Here is a 26,787-nt window from a genome sequence, read left to right as displayed (position 1 = left end):
CTATATTAGTATATCCATTGCTTTGAGAATAGAGGCTCAACTGAGGGAATAATTAAAGCTTAAGAATCCAGAACACTGCATTTCCTTTCATTAGGTAAGTAACAGTCAGCTGATGCAAAAATTGCTTAATCTTAACTTCTAGCAATTCCCCAAATGTGAAATACACCAAGTGAGCATTCTTGGATATATTAATATAGCAACTCCTTCCTAATTTTACTCTGAACTTGACAGCTAAATTTTAGATACTGGTATACACAATGTTGTGAATCTTGAAACCTTTAATTAGTAATTGCAAATTTGTTTGTCCCTCAGCAACTTGTATTTGCATAAAGATTAAGGCCAGTAAGAATGAAGGGGATATAACATAGACAGGGAAAAACATTAATAAATTAGTAATCATGTATAAAAGATAAGTAGTCTTAGATGTCATTTCCATAAGCTTTATTAAAATTGAAATTCTTTTTTAAGATTTAGTTAATATTTTCTCCACTGTTGATCCTTTCTAAAGAGAGATCTGTCATGAGCAGCAGAATTACAGAAATTAATGTATTGAGGTCAGACATTGGTATGTAAATTAAACTTTGCTTTTATTCTGTATGCCACTATGAGCATTACCTGATATTTGACCTTTTGTTCATTTAGTCCAACTCAACTATGTCAGTCAAAACAATTAATTCTAAGGCCTGGGCTTCACTAGCAGGGGGGTTCGAACTAAGATATGCAACTTCAGCTACGCTATTTGCGTAGCTGAAGTTGAAGTATCTTAGTTCAATTTATCTGACCGTCCTCACGGCGGCGAGTCGACTGATGCAGCTCCCCTGTCGACACCGCTTACGCCTCCTGCTGAGGTGGAGTACGGGTGTCAATTAGCAGATCGATTTATCGCGTCCAGACGAGACGCGATAAATCAATCCCCGATACATTGAACACTACCTGCCGATCTGGCAGGTAGTATAGACGTATCCTAAGTAATTTCTTCAAAATATAGGGCTCAGTTGCCATGCCCTGCCCCAGTTCTCCTCTGCCGGAAACCCATGGGGAGGGGACTAAAGGAGAGGAAATCTCTGCAAGATTATCTTCCTGGTAATTTGCCCCAGATTGTTTCATTGGATTCCTCACCAGCACCATCATCCTGCAGAGCACTCCCTAAAAAGTATATTCTGAACTCTGTTATTCACAAAACGTTCTTTATGAAACATCACTGTAATGGCATCCGAACACATCTTACTTCTTCTGTGTTCAAAGAATGTTATTAATCACCAGTACCAAGAGAAGAATGATCTGAAAGCTCTAGATAGATGTATTAACCCATTAGATAAAATAAGCTGTTTCCATGACACACCCTCAGCTAAGAACCCCAGCAAGAGGAATCTAATTTCCCTCTTTCCTTTTTTTAATTAATAAAGTTCAAAGTGGGGTAGTGAGAATTTGAATTGCAATACACCAACTTCTAGCAAGTATGAAATGTGTAATTAAGAAGTCTAGTAGGCATGTTTGCATGTATAGCTAACAGTGCACTTCGAGAAGTAATTCAGAAAGTTGGTTTTGGTATAAAAAGGCAGGTATGGTTTAAGTCTTCACCACATTAAAATTAGCCTCACTCCATATGCATCATCCTGGCAGTTGAGTTCAACTGGGACATTCTATCTATCTGAGACTCTCTATCTGAGGGGGGTTGGTAAGAATCTTAGGGGACTGAAGTCCTAGAGTTTGTTCCAACTTTTGGTCCAACAGAGTCAGTTTGAAGTTTAGGGTATGCTTGCAAGGATCAATTATTGCTTGGGGTTTTGACTAAAGAAGAGTGCCAGCATAGTGCGGGATGTTGTATGGCAGGAGGAGTTCCTTCTTTGGTTGATTTGTGGCTTGGTAGTTTGAATTACTGTAAAGTTGTTTATATTCTCATAGCAATGTAATTTTGCCTAAAAATGAATTTCAAGGCTTGACCCTGAACAGTGCAGGTGTGCAACACTGCATCCAGGCACAAGGTGATGAGCAGAACAAAGAATACAGGGGAACCCATCCCTGCATTAATGAGAACAACCCCCAGGTTACTTCTACCTAGCAGTAAGAGTATGTATGCTACCTAAGATAAACGACAGTGCTTAGCACCATGGATGAAATCCTGGTCCCGTTGATTTCACTTCATGTCCCTTCAGACGCACCCATTCTCTGTCCCTGTACCCCACTGCTTTGTTATCCTGCATAGTTGAGTGGCTGTGGAGCATTCTTGAAATGTGGTTAGTGGTTTATGGTTAGTGTTTATGGTTTATGCCCGTGCATAGCATCCAGTCACTCTTACACTGCAGCATAACAACCATGTGCATTATGCAGGGACTTCCAGAATCAAGAACAGAATGAGCCATTGCTTGGAAGTTGTCTTTTGAAGCAGGTAAGAAATGGATGAAAAATGTTGCATGGGAATCTTGTTGAACATCAGGTTTTGATTGTGTTTCCTCTTTAGCGGTTTATTGTCCCGTACCTCACAGGCAACATTAGAAACATGGGATACGTCTTGTGCTCATGTGTATTTTGCAGTTAGTTGAAATAATGGTGGAAATGGAAGTGGAAATCCTGCCATAAATGGTTGGTCTGATTGCTCTCTCCTTGGCCTTTGTTTCTGGAAAAAATTTATACTTTCTCCTCTTCATTAATGCACATATAACTGACAGTGCTCACACTGTTCCTTTGGGAGTTATGTCATCCAGTTTACCCTTGTGTTGCATAAAAGGCAGATGGCAGCTGAAGCACAGAGAAAAATGTAATGAGGCATTTGCAAAAAAGTAAAATTTATCTAGCAGTAGGGTAGGAAAATATGTTGTGCATTGGCCAAAAAAATGCAGATCAAACTTAAACTAACTGTGTGTCTGGCTCTGGTATACTTAGCTAAGTAGTTTTATTTAATTAGTCACATTAAGACCACATATTTAAGTCAACCAGTGCACAGAAATTGGTTGTATATAACTTGAATGAATTAAATCCCCAGAAAGTAAAACTACCAATTTTGGTATCTAGGGTAGTAGCCGAACATTGAACTTTGAATATGTTTTGTGAACATGTTTGTGGTTAATATGAGCGTATGGAATAGGCCTCTTTATGCTAATTAAATTTCACAGAAATGGGTGAGAACTCTCATGCTTGTAGGTTGCTCATACAAGCCTTTGACTTTGGTATGGTTTATTATTGTTTAAAATGCAAAATTCTCTGACGACATCACCACCACTTTGAATTACTTTTCCTCACAGTTTTAATATATAATATTATTAATATAATTAAGCTCTACAGCATATCAAAATAGAAATAAATTGTAACAAAATCTGAGAGAAAAAATAAATGCTAATACAAAACAAATTAAAACTAAATTTTATTGTACCATTAAAAAAAACCAACAAAAGGTCTTTGAAAGAACTAAATTGTCTTTTTACTTAATGCAATTTCAAGATCTAGCAATGGAGGTTTGAATTAAGTATAGTTGTTCTGATCAGTGCATTAGGAAAATCTATTAAGAATTAAAATATTTCATTCTAAAGTGTATGAGACATCTAAGAGTGTTTGAAAAAAGAGGGATGTTTTTGATAAACTTTGTAAATTCTGTGTTTAAGAGCTATTCTAATACAAGCTTCAAATAGTAAATGGATTTTCAGACATTTTACCCAGGTTCCCAAAGGAGGTTGTTGGTTTACAGCCATGGTGACTAGAGAAAGAAAGGAAGGAAATTCTAAGTGACAGCTGTATTGAAGAACCCTAAAGCAATGCCTCTATTTTGTCATTATTCAATAATAATTATTTTCTGTAGCCCATAATTTGGCCTCTTGGCTAAGATCAAATGTTGTCTTTTTGGTTTACTATCTGAAATGTCCCCTTTCTGGAGACTAATAGCTTCCCCTTGTAGGGAGATTTTGTTATTAGTAATAATCATATTTGTTGTGGCAGTGCCTAAGAGCCAGCCAACAATGGGGCCCTGTTGTGCCAGGCACTGTACAAACACGGGGTACTAGACAGTCTTTGTCTCAAAATTTTTACAATCTAAACAGGTCTTTCCCATCTTTAATCCCTTAATCCCATGTAAGAACAAACAGCCCTTTGTTGTTCTTCGAGTGCTTGCTCATGGCTATTCCATTCTAGGTGTGCGCGCCCATGTGCGCAGTCCTTGGAGATTTTTGTGATATCCGTAGAGCCAGCTGTGGCGCCCCCGTGAGTGCCACAGCTGTCTCTACGCTGACCCAACACCCACTCAGTTCCTATTTACCGCCCATTGTGGTTAGTCAGAGCGCCTTTCCTTGCATAGCAAGGGCTAGCGGTTTCATCTCTTCTGACTTAGGGCCTTGTAAATAGTTGTTTATAGCAGTTAGTGTTAAGTAGTTGCTAAGTGTAGTTAGGAGTTAGAAGTTAGAGCCCCAGGCGGAGCATGCCTCGGTCTCCAGGGTTTAAGCCCTGCGCAGACTGTAACAGGCCTTTGCCTGTAGGTGACCCCCACAGCAGCTGCCTCAAGTGCTTGGGGGAATCACATGTGAAGGACAAGTGTTATATTTGTAAACATTTTTGATCCAGGACTCAGAAAGATCAGGATATTCATTTCCGGGATCTCCTCACGGAGGCTGCTCTTCATCCAGCATCCAAGCCATCCTGCTAAGACTCACCTAGTACCTCGGCCTTGGTGCACAGCGCAACCCCAGCACCGGGCTCCACCCAGCACCATTCCCTATCATCCGTGCCCAGAAAGAAAATGAAGAAGCATGGTTCCCTGGCATGGGGCAAGAAAGGCAAAGGACCCAGTTTGGGCTGCCCGGACACTCCAAAGCCACGTGGATGTGCCTCCCCGGTTGAGGCCCATAGCCCCTTAAAGGATCCACCACCAACTCCCAGAAGCAGTAGGGAACCCAAACTTCTGACGGCATTGACGCCTTCCCAAGCTCCCCTGGCACTGAGAGAGCCGAGCCTCTGCCCACGTGTCGGCACTCCTGGGGGCAGTGGACGGACAATACCACCATGATGTATTACATCAACAGGCAGGGCGGTGCCAGGTCTTTGGCCCTATGTCAAGAAGCTCTCTGCCTTTGGGATTTTTGTGTGTGGCATGCCATTCATCTGATAGCCATGCACCTGCCTGGAACCAGGAATGACTTGGCGGATTACCTCAGCAGGACTTTCTCGTCTCGCCACAAGTGATCACTCCATCCAGAAGTGGTCAGCATCATCTTTCAGAAGTGAGGGACTCCCCAGGTGGACCTGTTCGCATCTAGGCAGACCAGAAAATGCCACATGTTCTGTTCAATCCAGGGGGTGGACAGGAGCTCCATGTTAGATGCCTTTCTCATTTCTTGATTGAGGGCGCTGATGTATGCCTTCTCGCCAGTGCCATTGATTCACAGGGTCCTTGTGAAGATCAAGCAAGACAGGGCGAGAATTACCCTAATAGACCCCACGTGGCCTCGCCAGCACTGGTTTGGCACGTTGCTGAGCCTTTCGGTAGCCGCCCCTCTGCAGCTGCCCCTATGGCCAGATCTGCTGTCCCAGAGCCAGAGCAGCCCTTTGCACCCAAACCTGGCAGTGCTGCACTTGACAGCTTGGCTACTGCCTGGCTAAATGTGGATGAATGGGCATGCTCTGCCAATGTTCAGCAGGTCTTGCTGGGTAGCAGGAAACCCTCCACCAGAGTGACTTACCTGGCCAAATCGAAAAGGTTCACATGCTGGGCCTCAGACCGGCATATTCGGGCTGAGCAGGTCCCGCTGCAGGAGATCCTGGATAATCTGCTGCACCTCAAACTCCCAAATTTTGTCCCTGTCATCGATCAAGTTTCACCTGGCCGCTATCTTGGCTTTCCATCCTCCATTCCAAGGCAGGTCTATCTTTGCTCATGACATGAGGGCACAGTTTTTGAAAGGTCTGTAGCATCACTACCCACACATCTGGGATCCTGTCCCTGCCCCCCTCCCCTGGGACCTGAATCTCGTGCTGTTGAGGCTCATGGGGCCTCCCTTTAAGCCTCTGGCTTCCTGCTGTCTTCTGCTTCTCTCCTGGAAGGTTTTGTTTGTGGTCGTAATAACATCGGCCTGTAGAGTGTCCAAGATCAGGGTGCCTACTTCAGAGCCACCCTAAACAGTCTTCTACAAGGATAAGGTCCAGCTGTGACCTCATCCATCGTTTCTGCCCAAGGTCGTTTCCCAGTTTCATGCTGGCCAGGACACATACTTACTGATCTTCTTTCCAAAGCCTCATGCATCAGATGAGGAGTGCAGGTTACACACCCTGGATGTCAGGAGGGCGCTGGCCTTCTACATAGATAAAACAAAGCCATTCTGTAAGTAAATGCAGTTCTTTGTTGTAGTGGCAGACAGAATGAAAGGTCACTAAGTGGCTACTCAGAGGATTTCGTCCTGGATCACGGTCTGCATCTGCTACTGCTATGAGCTGGCAAAGGTGCCTCTGCCAGCAATCGTGATAGCACACTCAGCTAGGGCACAAGCGTCGTCAGCAGCCTTCCTGGCACAGGTACCAATCCAAACGATTGGTTGGGCTGCCACCTGGTTGTCTGTCCCATTATACACTGACCCAGCAAGCTCGAGATGACGCTGGCTTTGGCAGAGCAGTGCTGCAAGCTTCAAGTCCGTGAACTCCGTGTCCACCTCCATTGATACTGCTTGTGAGTCACCTAGAATGGAATCGACATGAGCAATCACTTGAAGAAGAAAAAACAGTTACCTACCTTTTGTAACTGTTGTTCTTCGAGATGTTTTACTCATGTCCATTCCATTACCGCCCCCCTGCCCCTCTGTCTGAGTTGCTGGCAAGAAGAAACTTAGAGAGCATAGGGCCAGCGCCTGATATACCAACGAATGAGTGTGGCACTCAAGGGTGTGCCACAGCTGGTTCTGCAGATACAGCAAAGGCAAAAATCTCCGACCGTGCACGTGGGCGCGCGCACACCTAGAATGGAATGGACATAGAATCATAGACTATCAGAGTTGGAAGGGACCTCAGGAGGTCATCTAGTCCAACCCCCTGCTCAAAGCAGGACCAATCCCCAACTAAGTCATCCCAGCCAGGGCTTTGTCAAGACTGACCTTAAAAACCTCTAAGGAAGGAGATTCCACCACCTCCCTAAGTAACCCATTCCAGTGCTTCACCACCCTCCTAGTGAAAAAGTTTTTCCTAACATCAGGATTAACACGTCAGCTCCTACAGAAAGAACTAGGGGATCTGTAATGACCACAAGCAGCCAGGGGCTCAGTTCTACATCTCACCCATACTGTGCTTCCACAGCAGCCACTAGTGCCCAGTTAGTTCAAGACCAGCTGAGGTGTGAGAGCGCCATCTACTGAAGCAGGTGTTCCTGTGAGGTCTCCCATTCAAGTACTGAACAGACACAAGCTGGCTTTGGAGTTCAGACAGGTGTATGCTGGCCCTTGCACCCAGCTGTGCGTAACCCACCCTGCACCCTCAGAGGAAGCTATGCAAGGCAAACTCCAGCTTGTTTTTGTGCATTGACATTCCCTGCAGCAAATACCTGGAGCAAACAAGTATATATTTTAATAAACTTGCTGGTAAAGCAAATCAACACATCTCGAAAAATAACAGTTATGAAAGGTAGGTAACTGGGTTTTTTTTCTCTGCATTAGGGGCCAAATGGGAACCACTACCTACTCAATTACTTTTGATATGAATATTAAATTGCTTGTCAAATGTGGAATCCTAGAAATAGTTTGAAAAGAACCCATGATCAGTACATGCTTGCTTGAAGATAGGTGTTCCCATAGCTATCTTGGATTCTTCTGGAACCACACGGATGTGTGTTCATTACACATGTGCTCAGAAAGAAAACTCATGTTCAGTATCCCACTGGGAACTGGTTAAGGAGCAAGCAGATAGTCTGATTTAAGCTGGATAAAGATTAGCTCTAGCTTCATACTAGCGATTCCATAAAACTTAGACAAATGTCCTGGATGAAAATCTGGAAAATGAGAATTGTAAAGGTTAATTTAAAAATTACAGTTTTGATATAGGAAAAAACAACCCCCCAAAGTAGATTATATGAATTGTCCATTCTCTCCGGTAGCTACAAGCTGAAGTCAAAGCTGCAGACTTTTGGTGTAAAGAATGCAAACAACATGGGGCAAATATTTTCTTAAGGAAGATAAAAGTATAAGCAAAATACTGTGGTTGTGTGTAATATTTTGTTTATTTTAAAATTGTCTGTATTCATATATATTAGGCACAGGCCTCAGGCTGCTGGAAAGCTGCCAATGTGGCCCTCAGTGTGCAAAAGTTGGACACCTGGGCTTTATTAGCTCTGAAAAATGACTATTTACATTTGATACATTAATAGCCTCTTTATGCTTTTTAATTTCAGCCTTCCAGATACCTGTATGGACTCAAAGCAAAGATTTCCTCCAATCTCAAGCAGATTGCCACGATCAAATCTGCAGTTTTCAAAGTTTGCAATAGTCAGGTGATGAGGAGCTGTGGTTACACTTAGAGGGATAAGAGTATGTGAGATAACCTGCCACTCTATTCTTTTACCAGTAGATACAATTAGTTAGTAAGCACCTAGTGTTTCTGTCCCTATGCTAGAGGAAACAGGACAAAGATGATCCATAATGTGGCCATCATAGGTTATAACAGAAATAGCAATAAGCTTACTTGACTGAGTCCCTCAGGTGGAACAAATGTAAGCAGTAAGAGGCAGTAACAGACTGTGCTTTCAATATTCTCTCCCACAAAGGACAGCTAGGTGTCCACTGGGAGTTGATTGCCTTATTCGTAGTTGTGCCTTTGTAACTCTCCCCCCTGCAAGTGTCCAGAGTGCCATGTACAACATGGATGTCTTCAGCTAATACGGAAGAGAGGAAAGCACTCTGGTGATTAAATTTCCCTGTTAACAGATACCTTAACTTAGTAATGGCACAAAATGAAAATACTCCACCAGTGTTCATAAACAGTTAGTAAACAGCACATGACTTTACGTAGTTGTCGACTTCTCGGCTATCCAGTAAATTTTTTAGCTAAACTACACATCTTTTTTAACCTAGAATGAGAGAGAGAGAGGGTTATGTATGTGAGTGATAAACTCAACAAGATGTTATTACAATAGTAATTTAAGTGTTATTAGAGATCAGCTGGGGACACAGCTTTCCCAAAACCACATTCTGATTGGCTAATTGGTTTTTTGTGATGTCATCATCATGCACCAATTGGCAATGTTGAAAAGCACACAATATTCTGGGCCTGTGCCCATTATGTTTTTCATGTTCTCTCCCATTAACATTTAAGATAACCTTTGGAAATGGGGTTGAAGAGTGAAGGGCTGAAAAATACCAGTTTTAAACTATCACCTTCCCATGGAATTCCCAGGGACTCCCATTTCAACGCAGTTGTGGCCCTTTTAGCCACTTTTAATTCACAGAGTACTAGTTAAAATTTAAAAGTTAAATTTGGAGCTGTTTGATATTCCAGATTTATTGTTTTGTAAAAGAAAATAAATTGATATTGACAGCTTAGTCAGAAACTGCCAAGTAATTCTCAGGATGGACTTTGCGCCTGACAGGATCAGGCCTTTGATTTTAAAACCGAGAGCTACACCTAAATTTCCATAAAATGGACCATATGGTAGTCATTATTTCTAATAAGGAGGTCTGGGCTTTCAGCTCAAGAGTGTATGATCGGAGCTGTAGTCTCAGCAGGCCACACTTCTTTTTCTTAACAATGGAGATGTGATGAGCAATGCTTCAGCTATGCCACGTATGAAGTCAACCACCCATATAAACCAGTAAGCATTGGCATAGTTGATTTCTCCCACAGTTGATCAGTCTACAACTGGCTCCTGAGGACTCCCTCTGAAAATTAAATGTAAAGCGCTAGCACAGCCACTGAAATTGCAACAAAAACAAAGCTTTAATACTGCTAAACTGAAACTATAATTGGTTACACTAACAGATTAATGTACAGTACAAGATAATCTTGAATTTGCAGTTAAAAAGTATGCAGTGTTTTCAGAACAGCAAAAGTTCACTGGAAGCCATAAAGACTGAGTTAAAATGAAAGCAAAATTATGACTGTTGTAAGCCAATGTACAGCCATGTGTTTGGTGTGTTTGTGTTTTGTTTTTGGAGTAGCAAAAGTTTAGTTGAGGCCCAGTTGCAATAAAATCAAAATCTGGGATTATTAAATTCCTGAAGAAATCTTTTAACAGGAAAAAATAAAACTGTATATAGTATATCTCATCTGTTTCTTGCATACATTTGTGTATGCTCTTTGGCAACTGCAGAGTACCCTGTGTTCTGTGCAACTACCACCAGATCTTGCATGTAAAAAGAAAACTAGTGCTAATTTATTCATTTTTGCTTTACTTAATTGAAAATAAATATAACATTATGCTTATCTGCTGTGCTGCTTGCTGGACAGAGACCATAGCAATCTCCTGCCAGCCTTTCCTCCAGCACCAGCCGGAAAACAAAGCTTTGTTTTCACTATTTTTTATTATTATTTAAATTTTATTCATTTAATTTTACAGTTTTGGATATTGCTGTGGAGAACAACTCTTCTAAGTTGTGCCAGCAATTAGAATCCCAATGTGGCGGGAGTTCTGAAAAGATCTGTAGCTTTTCTTTTGTGATGGAAATCTTCTGGCTCGTGCAGAGGATCTGAGTGTGCTTGCTTGGTCCTTTGTCTGCAGTGAGTACACCAGAGATTGCTATAACATTTTTAGTTATATTGGGGACTGTCAGTGGGATCACCTAGTTGACAAGCTTACATTTTTGGAATTTGTATTTGATGGAGCTCACTATTCTTACTTCATTATATCTGCTTATTGATATTCACAAGATTATGTACAAAGCCTGCTTATTAACCATATTGGTACATTGTCCCTATTTATTTGATGATGGGAATCTTATCCTTGTCTTTTATATCACAACTTCTCTCAGATTTAATAGAATCCGCAGCATCTGTGCTACATAGGAAGGAGGATTGTTGGTATGTGTGCCGGCACACCTATCCTACTCAAATTTACAGTAGCCAACAGGAGATGAATAACTTGCTGATGAGAAATTGCAGGTTACCATCTAGCAGATGGGAAGATCCATATGTATGAAATTTTGAAAAGAACTCCCTTGCAGGATTAAGCAATCTCTACAGGCACTAGTTTCAGGGAACAATATAACTGCTCTAGCTTCTGGTATTAGAGAGAATGAGGGACATACAGGAGTACCTCGTTATAGTGTACTTTGTTAGAATTTTTGAGTCCTGTGTTTCTTAAGAAATTGGTCACATATAGAAATATTCAGCTTCAGTGAACATGTGGTTGCATATATACAAAAAACCAGACCATTATCTCTAGAGTTTGCATGAAACAGTCTTGTTCCAAAAACAGATGCTTTGTGTAACCTAGCATGACAGTCTCATCAGAGCAGGCAATGGCCTGGCATTTACAATTACTAGCCACTTGCAGAGGCTAGACACCAATTTTTGATATGAAGAACTACTGTGAACTCATCGAAAGTACAAAGTATTCTCTGTGGTTTCTTCTTACAAGATGTTTACACTTACAAAGTGAAAGAAAAGTACCACGAGCCAGTGATTGGCAACTAAGTGATGTTTCTGGAGACCACTAGGGTCAAATTTTCAGCCCCAGTCCCCAGCATTAAGTAGTCACTTTGTGATTGCAACTGACTGCACTGTCTAATGTGGATGCTCAGCCATTTAACTTTTGCAGTTGGATGCTGTCTTTCACAGCTCGGACAGTTGCATGTGTAAAATGTGTGCATAAATTCAGAGGCCAACTTGAAGCTGGTCTGAAAATTTGTCCCTAGAAATGTTTGTTTAGAAAATAGACATGATCTTAGTAAGTATATATTTTTCATTTTTGGTTATATATAAGGTAGACTTAGTGCAACTGGTTTTCCTGCAGGGAAAATTGCCATACATTTGGACATACATCACTAGGAGCAAAAAGGGTTATACTGTACTACTAGTTAGTTGCACAGTTTTAGTTCTGGTAGCACTTTTGGGCCCATTGTTACATCTAACACTGGTTATCTAACCCCCATCTTTATATTTGTTGTTCTGTATGTGACACATGCACTATAATGGAGATGAGAGCTAAAATTACTAACCTTTTCTCTAGATATGTATTGTACTTTAGGGCAAAGGTTTCCAAAATGGAATGCGCAAGAGGATCCTTCAGGGGGCACTGCCAGAACAACGCTGCTTCAGCAGTTCGGGGCGGGAGTCCGAGTGGCTTTTTTAAATTTTTTTTTTTTTTGCTTGGGGTGGCAAAAATGGTAGAGCTGGCGCGACACGGGGTGCATGCTCAAAAAATTTTTACTGATAGGTGTGCGCGATCAAAAAAGTTTGGAGACCACTGCTTTAGGGGACCTGCTCATGTCATTCAATAACACACAGAGACGGGCTCTGTTTTGATGATGGTAGTTCATCCTCATTCATGTGTAATATACTGGGAGTTGCCTTATTTTTTACCACAGATTTAAAATGCATACACTATATAAATACAATAGGCATCTCATCCTGTCATATGACATTAGTGTGATCCTTAGAGAGAAAATATTCAGACTGGTGCATTGAAATCTTTTTTAAGTATGCCTGGGTGAGCAAGTTAAAGAGTAGCGTTGTCTAATGGACTGAGGAGGAGTCTGGAAGCTGGAAACTCCCTAGTTTTAATCTGCATCTCTGCTACTGCCTCACCTTGTTGACTTGGTTAAGGCACTTAAGGTGGGCTTTTCCAAAATGCTCAATGTTGGCCTAACTTTGCTTCCATTGAAATCTCTGCAAGTTTTACTATGGACTTTAGTAGGAGGAGAGTTAGGCCAACACTGAGCATCTTTGAAAATTCCACCTTAACCTCTGTGTCTCAGTCCCCTTTAGTAAAATTGGGATGAGATTTACATAATTCACTGTGGTGGTGTGAGGATTAATTAGCTCATTGGCAAAAATTTCAAAAAAGCCATGATGACTTAGGAGCCTAAGTCCTATTTTCAAAGGGAAGGTAAATGGAATGTAGGTTCCTAAGTCATGTAGGCACTCTTGAAAATTTCACCCAGTATTTTTTACAACAGTTTGACTACATTAAGTGAGTGGTGGTGGTTTTGGTTTATGCTCTTACTTTGGAAAGAGCAGCAGCCATTTTCCACTTTTAGCATGACTTCTCATACTGCAGTTTGTGTGACACAGAAGCCACTGAGACTTTACTAGGGACCTTTAATAAGCCCTAGAACAGAAAGGAGTTCAACGAAAGAGGGCAAAATGTGGTTTGCCAATTGATTCACATCTTTCAAGGAAAGTTTAGCAGAAAAGAAGAGGAAGGAAAATAATGATCATAGGGACAGGTGTGTTAAGGTTGACTATGGGCCCAGAATGGCTGCAACAGGGCTAAGGAAATCTGCTCCATTTCTGAAACCATTTGAATATGTCAAGAGATACAGATTTACTGTATGTCTGACTTGATAATTTTTATGGTGCTGTAGGTGGGTAATGGCTGTGTTGGTTGTTATTTGGTACTTGCACTGAACTTTATGAGGTGCACTAAATCTAGTCAAGAACACAAAAGATCAGTGTAATAAAAGCAGTAATTTCTTAGTACCCTAGTGTGAATTTAACTTATTCTTGATGATGGGCACTTAAAAAAACTATTGGAAAGAAGATGAAAACTTGAGTATACTTAGTAGGTGCCAAGTAATTACCATCAGTTTTTAGACTTTCTGAACTTATAATGATAGCAACCTTCAACTATATCCAAAAATGCCAAAAGGAGGAAAAAATGTAAAAATGTATCATGCTGAATAAACATGTAGAATTTATATGAGAACATCATTATCTATCTCAGCTTTTGTTTAGGGAATTGAGCAATAACAAGAAAGATAAAATAATGTATTGTGACAGTGTGTGCAAGAGATTTTGAGGGAAAAATAACAGCACCGCCCACACACTGTCTTTTTTTAATATGGTGTTGAAGCTTATACATGTACTGTACTGTATGTATCAGAGGGGTAGCCGTGTTAGTCTGGATCTGTAAAAGCAACAAAGAATCCTGCGGCACCTTATAGACTAACAGACGTTTTGCAGCATGAGCTTTCGTGGATGAATACCCACTTCTTCAGATGCAAGACTGTATGTGAATATTTAGATGGTATGCTCTTTGGAAGAGGGACCATATATTCATATGTATTGATGTATCACTTAGCACATGACCTGACTGAAGCTTCTGAGCACTATCATACAAATATTTCATAAGAATCTAATAGCAATCCTATAGTTAAACTTCCTACACTTTTCCTAGTATGACTCTTGTTTTCACAATGATGTCATTTGGATTACACCAGTGATAATTTAGCCCATGCGCAATTCACTGGTTGACTGGGTAGAGGCCCAGGTTTGAAGGTGGTGCAAATTTTGACCTTTGGAAATTTTTCTTTGTTTTTCCTGAATTATCAATGAAAACACAAGGTGTTTTAAGGCAATATTTGAATACATTTGCCCTTTTCAAGAAGAAAAGTTGTTTAAGGAGGACTTAAACAAAAAGCAGCTGAAGCTTGAAGCACGTCATGGGCATGGTATAATGATAATACCTAGCTCCTATATACCTGTAGCTATAATGAGGAGTAATAATGCAATTATAACACTTATATAAATATAATGAGGATTTCTTTGCTAGTTTGCCTTTATTTCTCACTCTGCATGTAAAATGACCCCAGACCCCGTGCAAAAACAGACGGAGGCCTGAGACTGAGCTGTGGCAGACTTCAGGCAGAATAGTAATCTGTGTAGCACATTTGTGGGGGAGGATTTGACACCTGGAGATGCAGAGTTTTCTTCTGCTCATGCAAATGATGAGGCTTCTGTTGCTTATGCTCATAGGTTTACTCCTCTACTTTTTTCCTGCTGCTTTAAATCTAGGGCAGAAGCTGGGTGAATTGCATGCCCCTAATGCAAACATGCAGGGTCTTGATTGGCTGCATTTGCCAAACATGCCATGGTCAGGCTGGCCATGAGGGGGCTAAGATGTACAATATAGTATGTAGTTCAGCAGTGCTGACAGAATACCCATAGTTAGGGCTGAGATGAGATTTTCATGGAAGTGCCCGCTTAAAGGTTCTTACCACTTTTGGGGGAAAGTATTTGATGGGCAGGAATTTCTCATGTGTTTCCTTTGCACAGAGGTGAGGGTTTTTTTTAATGATTGATAAAATACCTCTTCTCTTTGACTTAAATGAGTGAGAAAGTGTTGCTTTTAAGAAACATTTTTAACACCTTAATTTGCCCTCTGATACGAACATTTTTCCATAGTAACTCTAGCTCAGGAACCAACATAGTAACATTTCCATAGTAACTCTAGCTCAGGAACCAACCCATGCAACAAACCTCGATGCCAACTCTGCCCACATATCTACACCAGCAACACCATCACAGGACCTAACCAGATCAGCCACACCATCACCGGTTCATTCACCTGCACGTCCACCAATGTAATATATGCCATCATATGCCAGCAATGCCCCTCTGCTATGTACATCGGCCAAACTGGACAGTCTCTAAGGAAAAGGATAAATGGACACAAATCAGACATTAGGAATGGCAATATACAAAAACCTGTAGGAGAACACTTCAACCTCCCTGGCCACACAATAGCAGATTTTAAGGTGGCCATCCTCCAGCAAAAAAACTTTAGGACCAGACTCCAGAGAGAAACTGCTGAGCTCCAATTCATTTGCAAATTTAACACCATCAGTTTAGGACTAAACAAAGACTGTGAATGGCTTGCCAATTACAGAACCAGTTTCTCCTCCCTTGGTTTTCACACCTCAGCTGCTGGAACAGGGCCCCATCCTCCCTGATTGATCTAACCTCGTTATCTCTAGCCTGCTTCTTGCTGGCTTATATATACACACCTGCCCCTGGAAATTTCCACTGCTTGCATCCGAAGAAGTGGGTATTCACCCACGAAAGCTCATGCTGCAAAACATCTGTTAGTCTATAAGGTGCCACAGGATTCTTTGCTGCTTCTACAGAACCAGACTAACACGGCTACCCCTCTGATATTTTTCTCTTGGAACTGAAACCTGAGGTTGTAGGTCGTCTGCAAGAGACTTGTCTACACTGAGAATTTTAAGGAGTTCTTCCTGCATTGGTCTAGCGAGTGCTTCTATAGACTGATCACCAGCATTATTAGTGCCATCTTGTTCTGCTTTCAGCAAGATGGTAAAAGTACTGCGCCAGTGCTAGATTGGGGGTGAGGGAATTCCCTGAGATATTCATCGGACATGCAGCCAAGGAGGAATTGTTCTTTCCTACGTTAGGACAAATGGGTGAGAAATTAAGTATAAGCAAGTAGGGAAAAAAGCATATTGTGGATGTGGGAGCTCTCTGCTGTCACTGTGCTGGCTGTGGTATGAGTAGCTAGCTAGCACTTAGCATTTATGTAGAGCTTTACGTTTTCAAAGCGTTCAAACATTAATCAATCAATCAATCAATCCTCACAAACACTCAACTGAGGGAGATAATTAAATATTGTCACCCCTAAACTACCTTTTTTTTCCACCTCACTAGATAAGGAAACCGAGACTTTTAGAGGTTAACCAATTTGTTGAATGCCACATAACATGTCATTGGCAGAGGCACAATTAGAACTTGGTAGCTGGTTGCACCCAGCACTGTTCTTTTAGTTCATTAGACCTCTCTGCCTGGTAATTTACGTGCATGATTTTACGTGCATGCAGAGATATAAGAAAATATAAACATATCTGCATTTTTGTGTGAGATTATTTATTTAAATAAAGTCACAGCCATAACTTGGCCAAATTGCATGTAATCTCTCCCTGTGTGCCTTAATATATAGGGATCTTGCTTGTAAAGGAAACAACTTTTCTAGATTCTGGGGGGACATCCAGATTCGAAGATGCTTTTGTTTTCTGTGCACTTGTAAAGGGCCTAGATTGGCAGTTACTGACTGAGCATCTTGTAATTTGAAGTAGTGAAGCACTAAAGAGGGTCTAAAATATTGTTATCGTCACACTGTATAATTTTGAAAGTTTGTAGCAATTCATTTATTATTGTTGTCTGACATTAAAATGACTGAGCCAATCTATTTATAGAGACCTGATCTTTTTAAAGAACATAAACTGGATTCATCTTGTAAATCAGTGCATATTACTGTATGCAAACATACTGTGTAAATTAAACTAAATAAGACCTCATTTAAATGTTAAGGCATTATAGGAAAAGTGTTGCCTAAAGATTGAATAATCTTCTGCTTGTGAAAACTGGGGAAGTAGATAATTGTTCCCTCTTCTTATCTCAGTTTGATGCCATGTTCTTTGGGATATCAGACATTGCAGTAATAAAATGATTTGTAGTGCAAGAGTGTTCAGATGGATCATATAATAATGTTTCTAGATTAAGAAAAATATATAATTTATGTTATAAATCACATTTTAATTCTGTTTGTGACCATGGAAAACTGAAGTAGAGAATACATTATGATAATAGGTGGATCGAACTGTTTTAGTCTAAGAAAGTTAATTCATTTAGAACTCATGAGTGTTTTTTTCAGTGCAGGGTTTCATTTCCTTTGGTGATTTGTGACAATAGTCCTGCATTGTCTACCCACTTAAGTACTTTTCACAAATAATTAATTAGAGATTTTCTGAGCTATTAGGATAAACATAGGCAGGTAACAAGGAATACAAAAATGACTCAGAAGGATTGAGGTAGTAGATGGAAGTTGTAACAAGGTAGAAAGCCTTTCATCATCTTGGTCTCTGGTTCAGATTCATTCCAGAAGGATAGAGACCAAAACGGTACTTTCTATTAGATATATGGTGGCCTCTGCAAAATGAATTGAGGGATCTCAGGTTAGTTACTAGTGAACACTGGTTCACCTTACAAAAATACTATCACAAATGGGTTCTGCTGGAACTGCCAGTTAATGCTAAAGCAGATAATACTAATAAAACATTTTAATTTCTAAACTGCTCAGAACCCAAAGGCCTTTGCAAACAAAAATGGGGCGCCAGTTGTCCACCTCCTCAAGAACAATATTTCCCACAAACCATTAAACAAGCTAGACACAGAAGAAAGCTTTGCTACGTATCAAGGAGAAAGGCACAACTAAACTTGTGGGCCTCCAGCTAGACAGTTCTTCGCCCATCTTCTCATGGCTGTGCCTAGGGACAACAAATGGTCTCTCAGATAGACTTTAAGGTTTTGTAAAGTAAGGACCAACTTCTGCCTTCAGATACATGGATGCCACTACGACTAAAATCAATGAGAGTTCCACATTTATATCTGTGGGCAGTATGTAGCCCTAAAAAATAAGTGTGAGGAGCCTTGAGTGTAGACAAATGCTCTCTCACCCCTAGAGATCGGGGACTGAATACAGCTCCCATTGAAGTCAATGTGCCTGCTTACTTCAGGATTGAATGTGTCCCTTTTCTTGTAGAACAGCTTTGTGGCGTGTTGATAGGGAAGCGTGCAATGCTGCTGCCAGTGCTATATGTATTCTGTGGTAAGGAAGACTTCTCTTGAAAGCAAAGTCAGTCCAGCACCTTTTATAAATACTAAATTCATTGAAAAAAAGTGGAGAGTAGAGGTCATTGTCTATGCAAATAAAATGCTTTTAGCTACAATACAAGATAAATATTAGGAATTTGAGAGCTAGAGCAAATTTTGGTTAAAAAGATATCTTCTGTGATAAACAGAAGGCAAAGCAATTGGCAAGCATGTCATTTGTTACCTGTCTTTGCTGCAGGCCTGCAAGATCCTGGGTTCAAGTCCCACAAAAGGATTTCAGCTCCTAGTCAATGCTGAAACTGCAGTGCAGTATTAGAGTTGCTGCAAAGTGGCCCTGTCCTTTGTACAAGATGTTAAATTGAGGTCCCTTTTGCCCATCTCATGTGACCATCCAAGTGCAAGATGACATATTTTAAAAGGTTTTCCAAGACAGAGATAGCAAACCCCATCACAGAGTCAATTAAGAATAGACTGGATAAAGCACCAGAAGATATGTAGTGAAGGGAATATACTGCACTGGCTGTTGATGGCTACTAACACCTGTAAGGAAATGCTCCTGTGCAAAGGCATGGATGGTATGCCTGATGGGGAGGAAAAGACTCAGGCAATAGGTAGAAGTTGGAAGACCATGATGAGGAGAAAGCGTGGTGTTGGGTTACTTCTGGGCAACAGTGAGCTACAAACTCGGATAATTTTTGGTCCTGGTTACCTGAGGGATGCTCTTCTTCCAGTGTGCTCTTGTTGCATTAGCTAGGATTCTGTGGGTAATATTCCATACATTTTGACCATTGGGAGTTGTGCACAGGGCATTCTCAGTGGAGTGCCATTGATTTTGAGATTTGGTTTCTCCCTCTCTTCTGTGAGAGCTCACGTGCAATGACCTTTAAGCACACAGTGAAGAGGTGTCTCTCTTTATCCAGATTTCCGGTTGGGTTATATTAGGATATGTATGGGAATGTATTTTTAGAATATGTATTTAGGATTGTTAGGATATGTACTTAGACTGTATTGAAGAGAGCCTTTTTATGTTGGTTTAGTCAATATGTTGTGACTTGTAACAGTACATCTTTACAAGTGTAAAAATAAAATCATTTGTCTCATCATTAATCCCCCTTAGATTAAAGTTGAGCAGTGAGATCAAAGTTATTTCTAAACTCCATTTTCTTCATAATAGATCCCCCTCCAACCTCACCCCAAGCAAAGGAAATAGCGCACAGAACAGATGGGCCAGCAGTGGTGCAGATGCATATATGACATGTAGGTGCTGATTTTGTGTTAGCTAGTAACCCAGCAACAGCTGAAGTTAATTTTCTTCTTGGGGATGGTGCCACACAGTCATGGCACAGGAAGTGAGAGAGTTGTGCACTGAACACCTTCGCTCAGTTCAGTATTATTGGCCTTGCTCTCCTGACCCCCTTGCTCTGAGTTACTATTTGATTTCCTCCCCTTTCAGGTAATTTGCTGAGAGCTTGTTATCTAGAATTAGGACTGCTCAGTGGTCATGTGTGAACATTGCTGCAGGATTTTTGCTTTCTACAGCCTCTAATCTTTGTTTATAACCAGTTTACCTAGAGAAGAGTAAAATGGGGCTTTTATACAATGCAAAGGTGTCACTGAGTTTTGATGGAAGGCAGTCATCACTGATATGCTCTTTTTATTGGACCTGAATAGCACTGCACATAATGAAGCAACAAAAAGCTTCTCCAGTGAAATGTCAATTTGTAACTGGAGACCCTTTAAATAGTGGTGCCCATAGTAGCATTTCTATCCAATACGTTTTAATTTTATGACGTTACCTCTTTATTGTGTTAGGTGAGTTGGTACTAGACCAGTAGCCTATCACAGTGAGCTGGGGGAAATGAGACTACTGTGAAGGATACCTGGTACATGCACACCCAGAAGTGGGACAGTTTGTACTGACATGATAGCGGTGGGACTTACAATGCCATAGAATGGAATCGTTTGTTGGATCATTCAGATAGTGACAATGAAGTGAAACTGAGGCAGACAAAAGAGACCAGAGCTCTTTTCTTCTTCCCAGACCTTAATCATCTCTGCCTCTAAATAATAACGACTTTGCCAGAGGTAACTGGTATTATTAAAGTTGTGTTCCTGGCAGTTTTGTAGATTCCCTGGTAACCATATTGATAATAGAGGATCATTCTTATCTAGCCCCTTTCACCCTTCAAATGCTTTGCATAACTATGCATGGGGATCAATTCACCTACCTTTAGGGTGAAAGGCAGCAGATGTCAACAGCTCACAGCACTATCGCATGATTAGGAACAGAAGTGAAGAAGAAGATTGTATTTCCGTTTTCGGATAGGCAGGATCAAAACAAACTATGCCCAGAAAACCTAGGCTAATACCATCACTCTTTGAAAAAGTGTTATCCACATCATGACCCATCATGTCATGCTGGGTACTGGTTCAGCATTTTATTATGATGATTTATTATATGTATTTCTGAAGTATATAGGAGGCCTAGTCATGGGTCAAGACCATATTTTGATAGGTGCTGTACAAACCTAAGACACAAAAACAGACCCTGCCCCCAGGAGCTTACATTTAAATAGACAAGACAGACGCAGGGTAGGGGGAAGGGGATAACCCTAGGGTGACCAGACAGCAAGTGTGAAAAATCAGAATGGGGGTGGAGGGTAATAGGAGCCTATATAAGAAAAAGACCCAAAAATCCTGACTGTCCCTATAAAATCAGGACATCTGGTCACCTTAGATAACGCACAAGTGGCGTGAATAATGTGATGGCAGCAAATGTCATGTTCGTTCCATGATTTTTTGGGAATGTGTGGGGAGTTAATTCAGGGATGATCAGCTGAAGGGAAGGAGGTGAGGGGGACTAAGAAGGGGAGAAGAGGGTAAGAGGAGTGCTGCTGAGGCAGTGAGACTGCGAGGGAGGGAGAGGGTTGGAGCAAACAGCTAATCAGCACACGCCAGAGAGAGTCCATCCAAAACTGTAGAGACTTCTCTGAAAGTCCAGCAGTCCCTGCTTTGGCTTTTCTGCCTTGGCCAGGGTCCATGTTACAAAAAGCACCATCTCTATTGGCATTGTTGATGGCAGGTTGTGCAGAAATGACAGACTGAATTGGCATTGAGAGTGAAAAACCAGTTCACCCTAGAAGTGGGTCCTCCATGTCCAGGTGGACGCATATCAGTGAAGCGTGTTGGGATGCTTGCTCTGGCACTGCTCATTCCGTCCCTGATCTTTGGATAACGCAGGGCTGACGTTCTCAGAGCTGTTAAGCCAACATTTTGACAAATGTGGAAACTCACTTGAAAATTAAAAAAGAAAATGAAATAGTGTTGAATGTTCAAACCTACATAAAAGTTATCTGATGGTCAGAGGTGCTGAGAACCCCAAACTCCCATTCATTTCCATGGGAGTTACGGACACTCTGTAGCTCTCAAAATCAGGGCATTTAGTTTTGTGCTTAAATATGAATTTAGGTACCTAGCTTTAGGCGGCAGATTTTGAAAACTGGCCCATATCTCTTTACCCACTCATCTAGTTTGAGTATAAAGGTCTCCTAAACCAGAAATCCCTTTTTCCTCCTTGAAACCCAGACAACTCAACTGAGGTTTGTTTTTTTTTTGTAAATCTTCTTATTTTGAACAAAGTTGCTTGTATGTTTTTTTTCCAGCCCAGAATGAATTTTTACATCCAAGTTACTATATAAATCCCTGAAAATAGGTTTTAATGATAAAGATGCTGACAGAATCATAGTGAATTGATACAATGTCTCACAAGGTACAATTATTGTTTGTGCTGCAGATCTCAACTGTCTGAGAATGCGGCAGACACAAAAGATGAACTATTGGAACCAGGATCAACAGACCAATTGGAACATATCAGCAAAAATCCTGAAGCCAGCTTACCCTCCCTTTGTCTCAAGCAAGTGTTTCCAAAGTATGCCAAACAGTTCAACTATCTACGACTGGTGGACAGAATGGCTGCATTGTTTATCCGATTCCTTGGAGTAAAAGGGACAATGAAGTTGGGGCCAACAGGTTTCCGAACATTTATAAGGTTAGTAGTAAAGGATTTAAGATCTCCCAGACCTATCCAGCAGCACTGCGATTCTTGTGTTTATGTGATAGAATAATTAAGACCAGAGTAAACATTTTCCCCCAAATCCCACTGAACAGTTGCACACTCTTCTGTATTTTCTTTCTTGTCATTGCTGATTACTGAAATAAATACACGTGTATAATACAAAAGTTTTCTTCTTTTATAATTAGTCTACTGCTCTGATTCCTTTAGTGATCACACATCATCCAGTATTAGAGAACACACTTGTTTGCATGGTAGTGAACTGTGCTGTCACAAGCGTGGGATTGGGGGACACCCTTACCTGAATTCTTGTTAATAGGAACAAGAAGAGAGTTCCCATTTTTTGCAGTTTGTCTTTGTATTTAACAAGGAAAGAAAAGGAGATGGCTAATAGGTGACATTGCCATTGGCAGCTGTAAAAATTGTCATTCCTTAAATTGAGGATTGTCTCTTTAAAGGAACAAGCAGCTTGAGCAGAAGGTCTCAAAAATAAAATCTTGGGTATTATTTTCATACCAGTGTCCTTTGATGTAAATGAGGGAAGAAGAAATTGTGCAAATATCTGAGTTTTGAACAGAATTATTACTGAGTGAAATGTTTTCCAAAATTTAGCACTCTGTATCAAAAGCTCTTCAAAATGAAAGGACAATGTGGTAATCTTTCTGTGCTTATCTTCCTATGCTTTGATACAGCTGAGTTTCCAAAGCTATTTGGCTGGTGAATTTAGTGTTTTGTAGTTGCTAACAAGCCGCTCTCTGTAGGCAATTTTTGTTTTAAATTCTGCCTCATTATAAACTAATATCTTAATCATATTTCCTTCTCTGAAAATACAGTAGATATAATCTGCAGGAGCAATATAGTGGCACTATATCCTGGCAACACTAATACTCTAACCCATACGTCCCAAAACAGAACAGAGTGGGAAAATAAACACAATATACTCTGTCTTAATTCGTTTTCAGTGTTCATCTCTTGAAATGTGCTACACGAGTCAGCTGTTTGAGTGAATTAAGCTAATATCTGGCAAGCCCCATGTTTGTTTTCTTCTGGTAAAATGGGGAACATCTAAGTGTATTTATCTCATTTTTCCTGAACTATGTAACCCCTTCCCCTAAATCACTGTCTCACTATGCACATAAGAACAGTGTACGTCAGCATTTATTAAGTAACCTTTTTTCGTAATTGGATGATGGTGTACTTGCTGTCTGCGACAGCGGCAATAGCTGTCATGGAAATTGTTGTGATGCCACTAATTGAGGAGTATCCATTTGGCTGGGGAACAAGCTGTAAGAGCGAAGGATTCTAGTTTTGTATGACCGGCTTCCTAAAACAGTTAAACAGGAATCTAGAATTTATTCATAGAGCTGACGCCTCAGTTTAGTTTGTTTTTAAAGCCCCCATTTTGCTTTAACTTGTCCCCTCTTGCTCCATTTTCCAGCTCTTCAATATGCATGTTTGAGCAACTGAGACTCCCTTATATTTGGATGGAGCAGGTGTGAGAAGGTTGGAGGGAATCTAGGGTGTAAAGGGGTGTTCAGTGTCAGGGAGTCTATTTTACAACTCCTGATGCTGAAGTTGACCTGTCCTCTCACCCCTTTGGGAAACTCCTGCCTGCTGTTTTGAAGAATTAAGCTCCACATAAAATGATTGTGTACATGCCTGTGCTGCTTTGAAAACATCCAGCTCAATGTCAGTCTGGATCTGCTTATACAAACTGCAGTTCTGAAGTACTTAGGCTTGTCACTCAATTCAGCTGGCGTTGTGGATTGAATCTGTTGGGTATAGACATTATTGAAGAGTTATTTTTTCCTCCCATACTTGTATGTGGAAAAGCAAGTTCTGGAACATTGTAGCAAACATAATTCAGGTATCACAAATGAGGAAAATAATAGCATTGGAGACAAAGGTAATTTCCTTTTACAGTACGTGTTATTTAGGTACGTGTTTAGCTTTTTAAGAGAGGTAATAGATCCTTAAAAGAAGATGGGCATAGACTGACCTGTGATCCAGAGCTTTATTCAGTAGGAACACTTGGGCCTTTATTCCACTGCCAGTTGATGGTCTCTAACAAATGTTAATATTTTTCATAGTCCAGATCTACTTGTTTAATTTCCAGTAAACCAGAGGAATGTGTGTGTGTTTGGATTGAGCCATTGGGAAGAGGAGATATTGAAGCAGGGTGATTTCCCTAGCTGTGGGTGCATACCCTGCTGTTCCCAGTCACGAGGGAGGCTTTCCAAATGCTGCTCACTGATACACTGTGCACTAATGATGTGCATCGGGAAATTGCAACTTGCAGTGGCAGGGAATTCAATTTGTTTTTTCATATACTTTTATTTTGTCATTTTCATTGTTTTTTAATGGCTGTACATGTTCCAGTTATGGTACACATATCTCATTTTCTGTCTTTCATTGACTATGACAAAATAAATAAGCAGCAGGAGCAGATGCACTCTTAAAATACAGAGATCCTCTTTTTATCCAGATGCCCTTAGCAGTCAAGAATGAATAAAAACAATAGAGTTATATAGATAGAAAAGACTATGGGGCATCTGCTCCATCCACAGGCCAGTGCAGGCTTGTTCACTACAATGTATTTTTTACTGTGGAATTCAACCTTGATTTAGATACCGTGGTGACGAGCATAGTATAAATGTCAGGATAGATGGATAGATATTCCTCTTAAAGATTATTCCATAATCCTTATTCTCATTGTCCTTGAATGTTGAACTTCCGAAGCCATTTTGCAGCAGCCTCATTGGCGAAGTACAGAGCCCTCAGACCACCATCAAATCTTGTCAGAGGGCATTTGTCAGTGATGTGTGATATTGTCTGCCTTTGGCATGTGGGATCTTCTCATTGGCCTCAGGCATGAAGGCTAGTTGCACGCTGAACTGATTTTGAATGAGCCAGGTCAGAAGGGCCCAGGAGTGATGTGGCAAATCAAAGCCAGGTACAAGCATGGTTGGGGTCAGTTATCAAGACTGGTTTCTGACTTCAGCTGCAGACCATTCTTCATGCCACATAGACATTGCAGGGCAAGTGGGCCCACAATGGGTGCCTAACATACCTCACTGCAGGAATGTTTCCTTCATGTTCTCTGGTGTCTCTTCAATTCAGCTCTAATGTCAGTAAAATCTAGATTTTTCTCAGCGTTCTTCAGTCTCTGTGCCCTTCTTCCAAGAATCCTCTAGTAAATTTATAAGCGATTCTGTTCTTGTTGCCCACATCAGAGCATTTGCTAGATTCCTTTCTCAAGAATGAAATGGAAGGTACGTCAGTATATAGATTTATGTGAGCAGGTGGTTGCAACCTGTCCTCACAAGTTGTAGCCAATCAAAGCTTTATCTTCTTCCAGTGGGTTCAGTTTATTCAGAAAAGGAACTCAAAAAGAAATACATCTCTACCTCAATATAACGCTGTCCTCGGGAGCCAAAAAATCTTACCGCGTTATAGGTTAACTTGATTTGATCCGCCCGAGTGCACAGCCCCTGCATTCTCCTCCGGAGCACTGCTTTACTGCATTATATCTGAATTCTTGTTATATCGGGTGGCGTTATAATGGGGTAGAGGTGTACTATGAAATATAGCCTAAGCCTGTTCTTGGCTGTACCTAGGGTACCTAGAACAGCTCAACCCACACCCTAGATCTCCTTTACCTCTAAAGAAACCCTATAATCTCTCTTATAGCTAGGTGGGTTAAGAAGCTACTTGGAAGCGTGAGACAGCAAAACACATGTAATATTTTCCAGCAGAAGCATCTCCTTGCAGGATCAATCTCTTAGATACTCCATGTAGCTTTATACAGGCATTTCAAATGGATCAGGTGAGTATCATTCGGTGATAGACTCATAATAATAACTCCAGTAGGGTAGAACATAAGAGTGGCCATACTGGGTCAGACCAAAGCTTCACCTAGCCGAGTATCCTGTCTTCCAACTGTGGCCAATGCCAGGTGCCCCAGAGGGAATGAACAGAACAGGTAATCATCAGGTGATCCATCCCCTTTTGTCATTCCCAGCTTCCGGCAAACAGAGGCTAGGGACACCATCCCTGTCCGTCCTGACTAATAGCCATTGATGGATCTATCCTCCATGAGCTTCTCTAGTTCTTTTTTGAACCCTGTTATAGTCTTGGCCTTCACAACATCCTCTGGCAAGGAGTTTCACAGTTGACTGTGCGTTGTGAGAAACAAT

The 26,787-nt window shown here is 40.9% G+C and overlaps 1 protein-coding gene across 6 annotated transcripts in view; it reads left to right on the top strand.

The window, feature by feature from the left end:
* TTLL11 (tubulin tyrosine ligase like 11) overlaps positions 1–26,787 on the top strand; it is a 123,692-nt gene that overhangs the window by 70,129 nt on the left and 26,776 nt on the right. For 4 of the 6 annotated variants that reach the window (XM_039506095.1, XM_039506096.1, XM_039506098.1 and 1 more), the window contains 2 exons: positions 8,351–8,449; positions 22,313–22,567. In XM_039506095.1, the coding sequence (XP_039362029.1) occupies positions 8,351–8,449; positions 22,313–22,567 (354 nt within the window). The remainder of the gene's footprint in view (positions 1–8,350; positions 8,450–22,312; positions 22,568–26,787) is intronic. The other 2 variants (XM_039506094.1, XM_039506093.1) reach the window with 1 other exon arrangement.

This window comes from Mauremys reevesii, linkage group 19 (assembly GCF_016161935.1).
Source record: "Mauremys reevesii isolate NIE-2019 linkage group 19, ASM1616193v1, whole genome shotgun sequence".
In the NCBI taxonomy this organism is placed as follows: Eukaryota; Metazoa; Chordata; order Testudines; family Geoemydidae; genus Mauremys; species Mauremys reevesii.
The sequence above is the reverse complement of the archived record's forward strand: the minus strand, read 5'-3'. Positions and strand labels throughout refer to the sequence as shown.